The sequence below is a fragment of the Balaenoptera acutorostrata genome, chromosome 19 (genome assembly GCF_949987535.1).
Source record: "Balaenoptera acutorostrata chromosome 19, mBalAcu1.1, whole genome shotgun sequence".
Lineage (NCBI taxonomy): Eukaryota > Metazoa > Chordata > Mammalia > Artiodactyla > Balaenopteridae > Balaenoptera > Balaenoptera acutorostrata.
In genome coordinates this window covers 54,837,747-54,851,067 of record NC_080082.1, presented here as the reverse complement: position 1 = coordinate 54,851,067, position 13,321 = coordinate 54,837,747, and the positions used below count along the sequence as shown (strand labels likewise).

General features: G+C 52.9%; 1 protein-coding gene across 2 annotated transcripts in view; it reads right to left on the bottom strand.

The window, feature by feature from the left end:
- DEDD2 (death effector domain containing 2) overlaps positions 1-12,969 on the bottom strand; it is a 33,475-nt gene extending 20,506 nt beyond the window's left edge. For both annotated transcript variants that reach the window (XM_057534435.1, XM_007168037.2), the window contains exons 1-4: positions 12,841-12,969; positions 11,862-12,228; positions 10,145-10,267; positions 6,757-6,897 (exon numbers count right to left, since the gene is read on the bottom strand). In XM_057534435.1, coding sequence (XP_057390418.1) covers positions 6,757-6,897; positions 10,145-10,267; positions 11,862-12,189 — 592 coding nt within the window. In that variant the 5' untranslated portion in view covers positions 12,190-12,228; positions 12,841-12,969. The remainder of the gene's footprint in view (positions 1-6,756; positions 6,898-10,144; positions 10,268-11,861; positions 12,229-12,840) is intronic.
- Positions 12,970-13,321: the final 352 nt, after the last annotated feature.

The window sequence follows — 13,321 nt, the reverse complement described above, 5'->3', positions numbered from 1 at the left end:
ACCACAGAGCAGAAAGTAGAAGGCAGGTCCCTGCTTCCCCAGGCGACTTCTCAGCACCACCCACTTCCTCCTCCCACCCCAAACCCCAAATGCTTCCTTTTTCTGCCTTGAGGGGAAGCTCACCCTCTCTGCTTGAGGCCCAGGAAAACCTACCTGGCCTTAGCCCCCAGGACTTCCCACAACACTCAGACCTGGCTCCCCCCACCCTAAGGATCAGATAAGACCTCTGGGCCCCCACCCTGGGCTCCTCTGAGTGTCTAGCCGTGCCCTCCGTGAGCGTGAGCCGGGAGGCAGGGGGCTGGGAGGGGCAGCACCTGTCCAAGGCCGCACGGGGCTGCTCAGTGGCAGAGGCACAGAGCCTGGTGGCGGAGAACGACAGACCTTGAGGCGAGTCCCGGCTCCGCCACTCTCTAGCTGTGGGGCCTTGGGCATGTGACCTCACCTCTCTGAGCCTCAGTTTCCCCATCTGAAAAACAAACAGACAAACAAGAGGTCCCTGCTGCACGATGGGGTCATGAGGATTAAATTAGGCAACTCATGAAGCATTTGACCCAGGGCCTAGACGCCGAAGGCACCCCAAAACAGGAACTGTGATTTCAACACTCACCTCTCTACCGCCACAGCCCCTGCCTAGGCCTCGCCCTCTCTCACCTGGGCCCCTGAGCCAACCTCCTCCCCTCCCCTCCTTCTTCAATCCCAGCTACATGCTCCCATACCCTGCCCTCCAGTCACAAGGGAAGTGGTCCCAGTACAAGCCTTACTCACAAAATGACCTGTCCACCTCTTCTGCCCAGAATGCCCATCACCCACCAAGGCCCGGCTCACGGGACCTGTGGCCCGCCCAGGTGAATCCCCTCCCAGATGGCCTTTCTCCTCAGCACAGACTGCTACTAGACCTGCGGTGGAAACTGTCTATTCACCCAGAGCCCACCGGGCGTGGTGGGGGTGGAAGGAGGACAGGATCAGGGGGGACCCTCATGTGTCCCATTCATCCTTCCATTCAACAGACATTTACTAAGTGCCAGGGACAGTGGGGAGACACGAGCGCCCCGCCACAAGTGGGACTGGAAGACATGTGAGCCCCAGTTGAGGAGCACTTTGCATAGGCCGGGCCCTACCCCGGTGCTTTCCCTGTCTTAACCCCGGAGTCCTCACAGCACTTCCATTTTCCCAAATACAGCTGAAGACATGGCCCAACCTCTGGTCTGGAACACAAGAGGACAGTACACAGAAGGGGAGGACAGGGAAGCCCCACTGGAGAAAAGGAGAGACGTGCGTTATCTGAGCCACTGCTCCACCCCGGCCCTGAATCACGGGCATCACGCACAATCTCTCTTTATTCCTCGCCAAAATAACCGTAGGTGACACGTATATAGTACTTACTGCACTACCTTCACACATTTCACATCTATCATATACACCTTCACATCTATTGACCTTTTTGATCATGCCTACAACCTTATGAGGCAGTGCTATTGTCCCCTTTTTGTAGATGAGGAAACTAAGGCACAAAGGATGAGTCACCTGCCCAAGGCCACACAGGCAGGAAATGGCAGAGCTGGAATTCCAACCGAGAAGCCTGGCTCCAGAGCCCAAGCTCTTTTAACTACCCCTATCCTGTTTGCTGCCTCTCATGCAACCATACACAGAAGTCCATAATTAAAACACATTCCAAGGGTCAGGAGAGGAAATTATAGAGAACGATTTAGATCGAAACAATCAGAGAGGACCTCGCCGGGAAATGACATTGGAAGTAAAATGTGACACAGGACAAGTAAGTCGAGACAGGAAAGCAGTGAAAAGAGAAGAGCGATTTTCCCAGAAGAGATGGGTGTGTGTGAAAGTCCAGAGGCAAAAAATGAACTTGGGGCGTTCACAGGCTGGGGGCCAGCATGGTGGAAAAGGGTACAAGGGGACAACTGGAGGCGCGGGGCTGACCGCGCCCTGGCAGGCTGGGGCGGGGAGTCTGGGGCCTCCTGAGCTGACCACACCTCTCTGCACCTCGGTGGCCTCCTCCATAGAACCACCTCACCCCAGTACCTGTTCTCATGGGGCCACTGTGAGGATTACACGGCTGGATGCAGGTAAAGGGCTGAGGCCAGTGTCTGGCACTCCTCTGAGTGCAGCAGGAAGGAAGTGGCCTCAGGATACCAAGCCAACTCCAGCTGCTCTGCAGAAGCAGCAGGGCGATCAGAAAAAGAGCCAGGGCAGCACTCAGGGAAGGCTGAAGGTGGCTGAATAGTTTCCTCCGGCCAGGAACACACCAAGCATTTGTCAACAGTCCCTCTCCAATGGTAGGGAGATCCTCCCTGCCCCCAGGGCGGAGGGTGGGGCCCCGTCTTCCTCGAGAGGAGAGCTGCTCCCGCTTCCTGCACTCAGGTGGGCCCCAACACCTTTTTTTTTTTAAATAAATTTATTTATTTATTTATTTTTGGCTGCGTTAGGTCCTCGTTGCTGCGCACGGGCTTTCTCTAGTTGCGGAGGGCGGGGGCTGCTCTTTGTTGTGGTGCGCGGGCTTCTCACTGCGGTGGCTTCTCTTGTTGCAGAGCACGGGCTCTAGGCACGTGCGGGCTTCGGTAGTTGTGGCACGTGGGCTCAGCAGTTGTGGCTCGTGGGCTCCAGAGCACAGGCTCAGTAGTTGTGGTGCCCAGGCTTAGTTACTCACAGCATGTGGAATCTTCCTGGACCAGGGCTCGAACCCGTGTCCCCTGAATTGGCAGGCGGATTCTTAACCACTGCGCCACCAGGGAAGCCCCCCAACACTCTCTTGTCCCTCTACCCGACACCTCATCAGTCTCTCTTCTGGGACAGACTGGGCCGCAGAGGGAAATGGGAGGGGCTTTCCAGTGGGGGATCAGGAAAGGTATGAGGGACAGGCCCAGGTGAGCAGGTGAGCAGCCTTCCGTGCCAGACCCTGTGCTGGGTGTGGTTGGAGGCCAGGGATGACTCTCACTCAGGTCTCCCCTCCAGGAGTTACTAATAGGAAAGGCTGGGGACACAGAGGACCTGTGCCCAGCAGAGAGAATCAGTCAGTAAGCTCTAAGGGACAGACTCCGCCCTCCAATGCCACACCAATACCAGCACCTCCTCTGGACTAAAGCCAGCCTCCTCTCCTGCTCCAGTCTTTTCCCCAAGGCACAGCCAGAGTCACGGTGTCACTGTAAAGTTCTTCAACCTTTCCTGAACTCACGGATGGAGGCAGTGAGCAGCTGCTGACACCAAGGGCAGTAAGAGACAAGCAGCATCTGCCTGCTTCCTAAAGGAAGAGCACAATACCACCTAGGAGGTGAGCTTGAAAAAAAACAGAAGGGGGGCTTCCCTGGTGGCGCAGTGGTTAAGAATCCGCTTGTCAATGCAGCGGACACAGGTTCAATGCCTGGTCCAGGAAGATCCCACATGCCGCGGAGCACCTAAGCCCATGCGCCACAAGTATTGAGCCTGTGCTCTAGAGCCCTCGAGCCACAACTACTGAGCCCACATGCCCCAACTACTGAAGCCCATGCAACAAGAGAAGCCACCGCAATGAGAAGCCCATGCGCAGCAACGAAGACCCAATGCAGCCCCCCAAATTAATTAATTAATTAATTAAAATTATCAAAAAAAAAAAAAAGAAGGGCATTTCCTGGCGGTCCAGGGGTTAGGATGCTGCACTTTCGTTGCCAAGGGCGGGGGTTCGATCCCTGGTCAGGAAACTAAGATCCTGCGAGCCGCACAGCGTGGCCAAAATAAGAAAACAAAAAAACAAAACCATCAAACCAGAATCTGATCAAGCCTCTCCAGGCCCAACTACCAATTTTCAGGAAATACAGACGACAGGGGAACATGTTCTGTCAATGCTACCACAGAATGCAATCTGTAAAATCCAGTCTTTGGGAAACACTACGGGACAACTACTTTCAACAAATACAATGCAAGGGTCGTGGGGGAGAAATAAGAGGTGGTGGGGGAATCCTATAAATTAGGAGAGACTTAAGAGAACCAATATTTATAAGAATTAGAAATTTAAGCACTGAGCAGACACATGAGAGTAAGAAGTTATTGTTATTTTTTTGGTGTGATTTTTTTTTTTTTAAAGAATTCTTATCCTTTTTTTTTGTCTGCGCAGGTTGCAGGATCTTAGTTTCCCAACCAGGAATTGAACCCGGGCCACGGCAGTGAAAGCGCCAAGTCCAAGTCCTAACCACTGGACCGTCAGGGAATACACAGTGAAAAATCTACCAGTGAAATAAAAGGACACCTGGAACTGACTCCAAAACAACGTGGCTAATGAAACAAGATCAGCCACGACCTGACAACTGCTGAGGTTGGGTGCCGGGGAGCCAGGATTCGTTATGCTAATCTGTCTGCTTCTATTTCTTCTCCACAGGAAACACTGAATGGAAAAAACGCAAAGCTCAGCCTGTCATTCAAGTCCTCCAACTGCTTTCCATCATTTAAAAAAACGCAAAGCCTGGCCCGTGGCTCCCAGGCTCTGCAGGTTGGGCCCCTGGTCACCTCTCCTGCCCTCACCTCCTGGCAGCCTCCCGCACTCCCTCTGCTCCAGCCCTGCCAGCTTCCTCTCGATCCCAGCACCACCACTGCCGTGTCCCCACACAGGCCTCTGCTCCTGCTGTCCCCTCAATCTGAAACACCCTGCCTCAGCCATCCACACACTCCTACCTCTCTTCCTGTCTTCTGAGAGGCCTTCCTAGACCACCCTACCTTGAAAATCCACCTAGAACTGCATTTTCCATCATTCTCTACCCCCTCCCCCTGCTTGTTTCTCCTCACAGCTGACATCTGAAGTTTCTCTTCCTTCCCTTAGCCTTCTCCTCCCACCAGAACACAAGCTCCATGAGGACAGGGGCCTCCAGTCCCTTCTGCTGGATGTAAGCAGGTAGTCAATGCTCTATAAACACACGTGGAACAACCAGATGAGCAAACCCGAGCTCCAGCCCAGCCCTGCCACTCCGCACGGTGGGGGACGGCACCCGTACCCCAAGGGCCGTCTTGAGAACTCAAGGTGAGGTGAGGAGCACGCTCAGCACAGAGCGCAGTGGACGGCCCTGAGAGGGGTGTGCAGACTCAGAGGTCCTGTGTCTGAGCCCAGGATCCCCCATGGCCCCTGCATCACACTCTTGGGGCCTCAGGAGTTCAGTCTGGTTCTCTCCCTCAGTGGAAGGCAGCTGCCTGGGGGTCGACCCCCACAGCTATCACAGGGGAGGAGGCGGCAAGAATGGCAGACCCGTTCCTCACTCAGGTCTGGAGGGACCTCCTTCCACCCCTGGGACTAGGCCATCGCCATCTTCAGGGCAGAAAACCAGGGCCCTACCGGGGAAAGCCTCCCTCCGGCCCCACCCTGCCTGGTGAGTCAGCAGTCAGACCTGCACAGCCATGCCCCACAGCAAGAGACCGCCACACCCAGGTTCACAACCTCCCCACCCTCAGAGAAGAGACGGAGGCCTCCAGCAGCAAGACCCTGCCGGCCTCAGCCTGGTCTGCTCCCTATGGAGGCAGTGACTCTCTAGGCCACCCAGCCAGGGGGTGGCTCTAGTAATTAACTCCTGACTCTGGGGAGAGGCACGACCAAACAGCCACCCCCTCAACTGCGGGCTGTCTGAGGACTCAGGCTGGCTCCACTGGCCTGTTCCTCCTGAAAGCAGCCAGCACAGGTGTCTACAGCCTCATCTAGGGAGCAGCTACGACCACCAGGGCCCGGGGGGCCACAATGGGCACCGGGAAGAGGCAGGCTCATGCGCTCTGGGGGCTGGAGGCTCTGCAGATGGCAGGAGGGAGCGCCCCGAGGCCAAGGTCTCCTGGGGGATGCAGAGCTGCCACCACCTGCCCCTCAACCTTCCCTCCTGTAATTCCACCCCCACCCATCCAGCCTGAGCCACTCACCAGCTGATACCCTCTGTGACCAGAGCCTTGCCCAACTCAGAGGAGGGGGTACCAGAGGGGCGTGCGGGAGTGTGTGAGAGAGCGTGTGCCCTACCCGTGCCTGTGTCCTCCCCTCAGGACCAGTGAGAATTTCTCAAGGGCAAGGTCTGCATGAGTCTGCATAGCAGAGTCCCCTAACCCTCCCAACCCACCTGTCTGCAGGTGCAGTCAACCCTATATCCAAAATGTTCCTTTATTTCCTTAAGTCCACCTCCTTCTCACCCTCTCCAACGCCACTACCCCGGGCCAGACCTCTGCCTCATCCTTGCTGGACTGTGAAGCCCCTCCACTCATTTCCCTGCTTCCACTTTGTTGGATTTATTTCATGTGCACCTACAGAGCATGAGCTACATGTCCAGCCCTGTTCTAAGCACTCTGCAAATTGTAACTCATTTATTAACTGATTTTCCAGATGAAATCGGAGTTCCTTTAAAAACTGGTATCAGATCACTTCACTCCCTTGCTAAAAACCCTTGGAAAGCACTTGACTCATAGAATAAAATCTAACTCCCATCTGCTCTGAGGCCTGCCAGGCCCAGCTGCTCAGCCCCTGCCTGGCTCCTCCAACAAAAAATGACATTGAGGGCAGGGGACTGTCAGGAAAGGCTTCCTGGAGGAGGCGGCACACAACACAACCCTTCAACTATGGGCAGGATGTAGACAAGCGAGTAGGCAACAGAAAGGACAGGGATTCCACTGTGCTGTACAGATGCATGGAGCTGCTGCCCACCCACTGGGTGTCACACCCCAGATGAGGGCCCACTTCTCCCACCCTTCAGCTCCACTGGCTGCCACAGGCACCGCACAGGCACTCCCAAGGCACGCACAGACACCTACCACAGGTCACTTTGCCTTCTGAGGTGGGCCCGGCTGGCTCCTGCTGCTGCTGGGGGGTGGCTGGACCCCCTCTCTGCCGCCGTCTGGCGCCACCACTGGGACGGCCCCGACTCCGCCGCTGCCGTTTAGTTGGGGGAGAACCTGAGGAGAGAAAGATGGTGTAGGTTGAAGACCAGATGATGGGTGGAGCACCAAGGTGGGTGCCCAAGGCAGCGCTCAAGGCTGGACTCCATGCTGTCAGACCCTGGGTGAGCCCCTCTGCTTCCTGGGCCCTAAGATGGCGAATAAGTACAAGTTAGCATCATCTAGAAGGACGAATGAGCACACCCCACCACCTGGCAGTCCCACTCTCAGGTGTGACCCCAGAGAAACCCTGACTACTCACACCAGGAAACAGGCAGGACAACAGTAGCTGGAGCTTTGTTTATAGTTCCTAACCACATAAACCTGAAAACAATGTAAATGTCTGGCAAAAGGTACACAGAGTAATTTCCACAATAGATTGCTTAGTGAAATAAAGCAAGTGAAAAACAAATATCTACAGTTTGCTATGTTTTGTATAAAAAAGGAGGGGAACCAAGAATATATACATTATTTGCTATTTCTGCAAGATGAAACACTGTAAGGCTATGTCAGAAATGAATAAAATTGATTATCTATTGGGAGAGAGAAAAACACCAATGGGAATGATACTTCTAAGAACATCTTTTTTACATACTTTAGTTTTGACTTTGGAATCATATAACTGTTTTACAACATACTCAAAAAATTAACAAGAGACAAAAGAAACAAACCATAAAATTAAACAGAAACAGAAACAAATGGATCTAGCTACATATAAAATCAGTAACAAGCAACAGGAAAAAGAAGGATCTTAAGTAACTAGCAAGAACATTGACTGTAAACTCTCAGTAGGATATACTCTGAAAACAATTAGAACCACAAAAAAATATTATGTTTCATTCAGTAGACACAGCAGTGGTACTGACATTATAAATTTGAAGCTATTTCTTTACTGTTGTAAAATAAAGCAAAATAAGTCCATGTCTTAATGTTACCAAGAACCAAGATTTTCAGTGTAAGACAAAAAAGTCCTCGTAGGACTACTGAGCCCGTGTGCCGCAACTACTGAAGCCCGCGCACCCTAGAGACGGGCTCCGCAACAAAGAGAAGCCACCACAATGAGAAGCCCGCGTACCGCAATGAAGACCAGCCCCCGCTCGCCGCAACTAGAGAAAGCCCACACGCAGCAACGAAGACCCAACGCAGCCAAATATAAATTAATTAAAAAAAAAAAGTCCTTGTAGGGAATTCCCTGGTGGTCCAGTGGTTACAACCCCACAATTTCACTGCTGAGGGCACAGGTTCAATCCCTGGTCAGGGAACTAACGTCCCCGCAAGCAGCGCAGCCAAAAAAAAAAATCCTTATAATGTTATGTTTGAATTGAAAACGCTAATATGAACTTTTATGAAAAGCAGTTTCTAGTTCTGTTCACTGTAAGCGCCTAAAAACAATGCGCATACTCAGCACCCAGATCTTGGTCTCCAAATACCGCTGCCTCTAAGAGAAACCAGGCTTCTGGAAACAGCTGATTCCAGGGCTGGGGAAGGGAAAATGCGAGTGAATCCGGGACATCTTGCAGCCCATTGTGCAGTCCTACAAAGCAGGAAGCGCCCAAAGAATGACAGAGACACATCAAAAGGACACAGGGCCCAGCCCATCTGAACATCAGGAAGAACAACTAATTGATTATAACAGTAAACAAATAAGAATACGTGAGTCTATGGTGACACCCCTCACTAAGTAAAAAGAGAGAGGGAGGGATGGAGGGAAAGAGAAAAGTAAAACTCCTCTTGAGAAAATGCCAGCTAACAGACACAGGAAAGAATTAGAAAAACACCATTTCATGAACACCAATATAATAACTGGTTCAGGCAGAGATCACCAATGGCTGCTACACCCACTGGGGATGCTGTTGGGGAACACGACATGCCAAAGTGTCATCCCACAGATTATTTACTAACCACAAGGGGAAAAAAATATCTCTATACGAAGGATAAATACAGCAGACACCACCTTAACCAAGTGATCAAACTTGCTCACTCACAACAGGAAAACCAGGCCTCCTGATGTGCTCTAATGTGAAGACCACGGCATCAACCAAGGAGAATTCCAACCAAAAACACGTAACCTGAATCTAACCAACTCTCCAAACCCGATTCCCAAACTACAGGGGACAGATGGATAAGTTAAATGATACCATCAGGAAATTATTAGGCATATCCGGAAACAATCAGGACATTGTACAAAACAAGTGGCCTGGTCAATGTCATGGGGGAAAAAAGAAAAAGGTACGGGGTGGGGGTGGGGGGGTTCCATAGTAAGAGATTAAGGAGACTAACAACTGAATGTACAGCAACACAACTGTGAGTGGGTCCTGAAAGTGCAGACAATATTGAGAAGATCTGAAAATGGACCATTAGGATATCAGAGAATTAGTACTTACGTCCTTTCTTAGGTATGACAGTAGTCTTGAAGTGGTATCAGACAATCTTCTGATTCTCAGGAGATGCCTGCCAATTTAGGGGTAAAGTGTCCTGATGCCTATAATTTACTTTCAAAGAGTTCCACAAAAAAAAACAGAATTAGGGACTTCCCTGGTGGTCCAGTGGTTGAGAATCCACCTTCCAATGCAGGGGACACAGGTCCGATCCCTGGTCGGGGAACTAAAATCTCACATGCCACGGGGCAATTGAGCCCGCAAGTGGCACAGCTAGAGAGAAGCCTGCACACTGCAACGAAAAATCCCAAGTGCCGAAACTAAGACCCGACGCAGCCAAAAACAAACGAATAAATATTTAAAAAAAAAAAAAAAACAGAATTACATATACACGCACATAAAGCAAAACTGGCAAAATGTTAAAATTACTGAGTCTAGGTGGAAGATACAAACACATTCACTGTACTAATCTTTCAACTTCTCGGTATATTTGAAATACGTTTGAATGATTAAAAACTTGGGGGAGGGGAGGAGAGTGGATAAATTAATTGCCATGGCAATTAAACAAAACCAGTTAGAAACCTAACATGAATAAATCTCAGAAACATGTCCAACAAAGACAGCCATGTGAAGAATGACACCCATGATGTGGGGCCATTTAAATGACATATAAAACCACAAGAAACAATTCCATAAGTTGTTTCTGGACACGTGCTTTTGCAACAACACACACACACACACACACACACACACACACACACAAAGCAAAAATGAGACAGAATCACCCCACGGGCTCCTTCCTTGATGGGTCAGGATGGGGTAGGTTCATCAGGGTTCAGAAGGAAGAGAGAGAGAGACTGCTGGCACGCCCACAGGGCTGGGCTCACCTGTCTCCCACTGACCCTGCTCAGCATTGGAAGAACTCCTTGACTGCTGACTGCGACGGCAGCCGCCCTCCGTCCTCTTTGAAGAAGAGCTGGGCGTGCCATAGCTGGAGCGTTCTGGAGACACTGTGGGGAGAGAAGAATGGAAAGAAGTATTCAAAGCCCGCGACTTCTCCCAGGCCCAGCCTCCAATTCCCACCCCCTTACCCCCATCCCAGAAGAAAGCCTGCCCCACAGGGTGCCTGAGTTCCCCAGAACTCAGAGCCCAGATACCCACTCCCTCTCAAACACCTGCAGCCCAATAATTGCTCGGTGCCTCCCGGGGTAAAAGACTCATCACCTTCTGGGGCCACCCAATCCATGTCTACAGCAGCTCCAATTGTCAGTTATCCTGTACGCTGAGTTATGGTCAGGATTCCTGCAATGCTGCCTGCCCCCATCCGTCAACTGCCCCCGGCTCTCCCTGAGGCCCCGAAGAGTAAGCAGGCCTCTGCAGGGTCCCCAAATCTTCTCTTCCAGAGCCTGACCTCCAGACATATTTTTCCAAAAATGCTGTCAGTTCTGCACAAGGGATGCCTTTCTCCTGGTTACCCAAATCCCATGGGCTCACCCTGGGCAGGGAAGCTCACAAAACCCCTCCCTAAACTAGCCACAGCACCTCTAGTAATCCCGCCAAGGGCTCAAAAGCTCAAAGCCTATGCACACAAGGAGCTCTTCACCTTCTCAGGACTGCTGTCCTATAGGAGCACTTCCCTTACAAGGATTAAGGGCACCAACTCTGGAGACAAACCAGCAAGGCTTAAATCCTAGCTCCCACTTTCTAGCTGTGTTATCTGCAAGCTCCTATGTGACATGGCTTCTCACCTACCTCTCTGCCCTTACTTTGACCTCTGCTCCTGCCACACTGGCCTCTGATAATGCCAAACTCAGTCCTACCTCAGGACTTAAAAGCTTGTCTTTCCCTCTGCCTGGAATTTCCTACTCTGAGATCTATGCACCAGAGTGGCAGTGCAGCCTCAGTTCAAACGCCACCTTCTCAGAAAGGTCTTGACTGGTTATGGAATCTTAAGGCGGCCTCCTTTCACTCTGAAGCATTCCACTCCCCACCTTCTCTCTCTGCTCCATGACTGTTTCAGTCCTTCCATAACTACATCTAAAAGTAAATCATTCAAATAAAATCATCTTCATATACAGAATTAGAAAAAGTAAATCGTTCATCTGTCTTAGAGTCTTGATACTCCCCCCAAATGTTTGTTCCTCATGGAACACGTTGTCAGTCCCGTCAAGCTGTAACTCCTGTTCCCTATTCCCCGGGCACACAGGATTCAGCTGTTATATGTGGGCAATCTGCCTAACTTCTCCAACCTACTGCTTTCCCTGTACAGTGGGGACGGTGAAAAGACTTCCTCTTAGGATTACCGGGAGGATATAGGGTGATAGTACATATGAAGAAGGGCTTACTGCTGTGCCTGGCAAGAAATAAGCCCTCTGTAAACAGACGCCACAAACATGACTATTGATGTAGCCAAATTCCACAAGCTCACCCCTCCCAATGCCATGCCTCCTCCCTCTTGTGTTTCTCACTGATACCTTGGGAGGAGGAAAGAGTGCGATGGGACACATACTGAGATGGCACTCTCCATATCAGACACCGTGGAGGCCCAGCGAAAGCAAGGCCCTCTCCCCACCGGAAGTCTGTCACCCTCCCATTCCACCATACCTGGCCAGCGCCTCTTGCGCGCCAGGTGTGGCAGCAAATCGTGACGGGACAGCACGCGCAGGAGTTGCCCCAGCAGCCGCAGGTTGCTCTCGTCGCACTGCCCGCGGCGCTCCAACTCCAGCAGCAGCTCCAGGCCGCTGCGGGCGCGGGCCAGGCCGCCGGCGGCGCCGGGGACCTCGTCCAGCAGGAAGGCTAGCAGCTCCAACTCGCACTCGGTCAGTTGCCCGCCCACCACCTCGAACATACGGTGAAGCGACAGCATCCCGTAGTAGTCCAGGCACTCATCCTCCTCCCAGCTCGGGGCCGGGGTCGACCCGGACAGCGCCATACCCGGGGGAGGGGGGCGGAATAAGCTCAGAACGAGGGCCTAGAACACACACAGCGGGGAGGGGGCAGTGGTCAGCGACGCGGGGACTCGGACCTCACCCCCGCCAGTGCGTCTCCCCCTCCGCGTGCCGCCGGGCAGGGCCACCCTCACGCCCCAGCCGTTTTAGCCTCCCCCTTCTCCCTCAAGAGAATGGTATCGCCCGAGGTCCCCTAGTAACAGGTCCAGACGCCAGACCCCGCTCGTCCTCCGACCAGTCGGGCAGGCCCAGCCCGAATGCCCCTCCCCAGGTGGTATGTTCCGAACAAACCTCCCACCCGACTAAGTGACTCAGTCCGAACAAGCCTGGGGGCCCAACGCGGGGCACCCCGCCAAGTACCCTTTGACTATGGGTACTACTATCCAGACATGTTCCCTGGCTGCATCCAGAGGTACCGTCCGATCAGCCCCACAGCTCCACCTAAGTGGTACAGTCCTAAAGTGACCCTCTGCCCCCTACAATGGGACCGACCAAAGCAGCCCTTTGCTCCACACAGGTGGCGCTGTGCGAATCCGACCCCCTCGCCCTGTAAGGGTGGTACCGCCCTCTCCCCAGCACCCAGGTGGTCCGGTCTACCCGCCACCAGTAGCTTGTAGGCCTCTCCACATCCTCACCGAATTCCGGCGCCTCACGACTCCTGGGCGACGGCCGCAGCCACTTGTTTTGGATCTTTCTGGCACCTTCTCTATTATTACGCCTGCGTCACCTCGCTCCTCCTCCTTCCCCCAACTCGCGCAGGTGCGACCGCCACGCCCCTTAGGCGCAAGCGCAGAGAGGCTTCCAAGCCCCTCCCTCCGGGCCCGCCCCCAACCGTAATGTCCGGCCGCCCTGTACTGCGCCTGCGCAGAGCGAGAGTGGTTCTGCGTCTGGGCTGGATCTGGTACCATTTTGCCGGATCGCTTCTGCCGGTGACATAAGCTACAGGGTCTTTGTTGCCCTCACGACCTGTTGAAACTACTCATGTCACGGACTACAGCCCCCTCCTAATCACGACCTAAACGCCCACATTACCACTGCTCCCAGCTGCCCATGGCAAAGGACCACAATCACGACCGTCCTAGCTCCGAGTAGCACCCAGGTCCCTTATGATCCGGA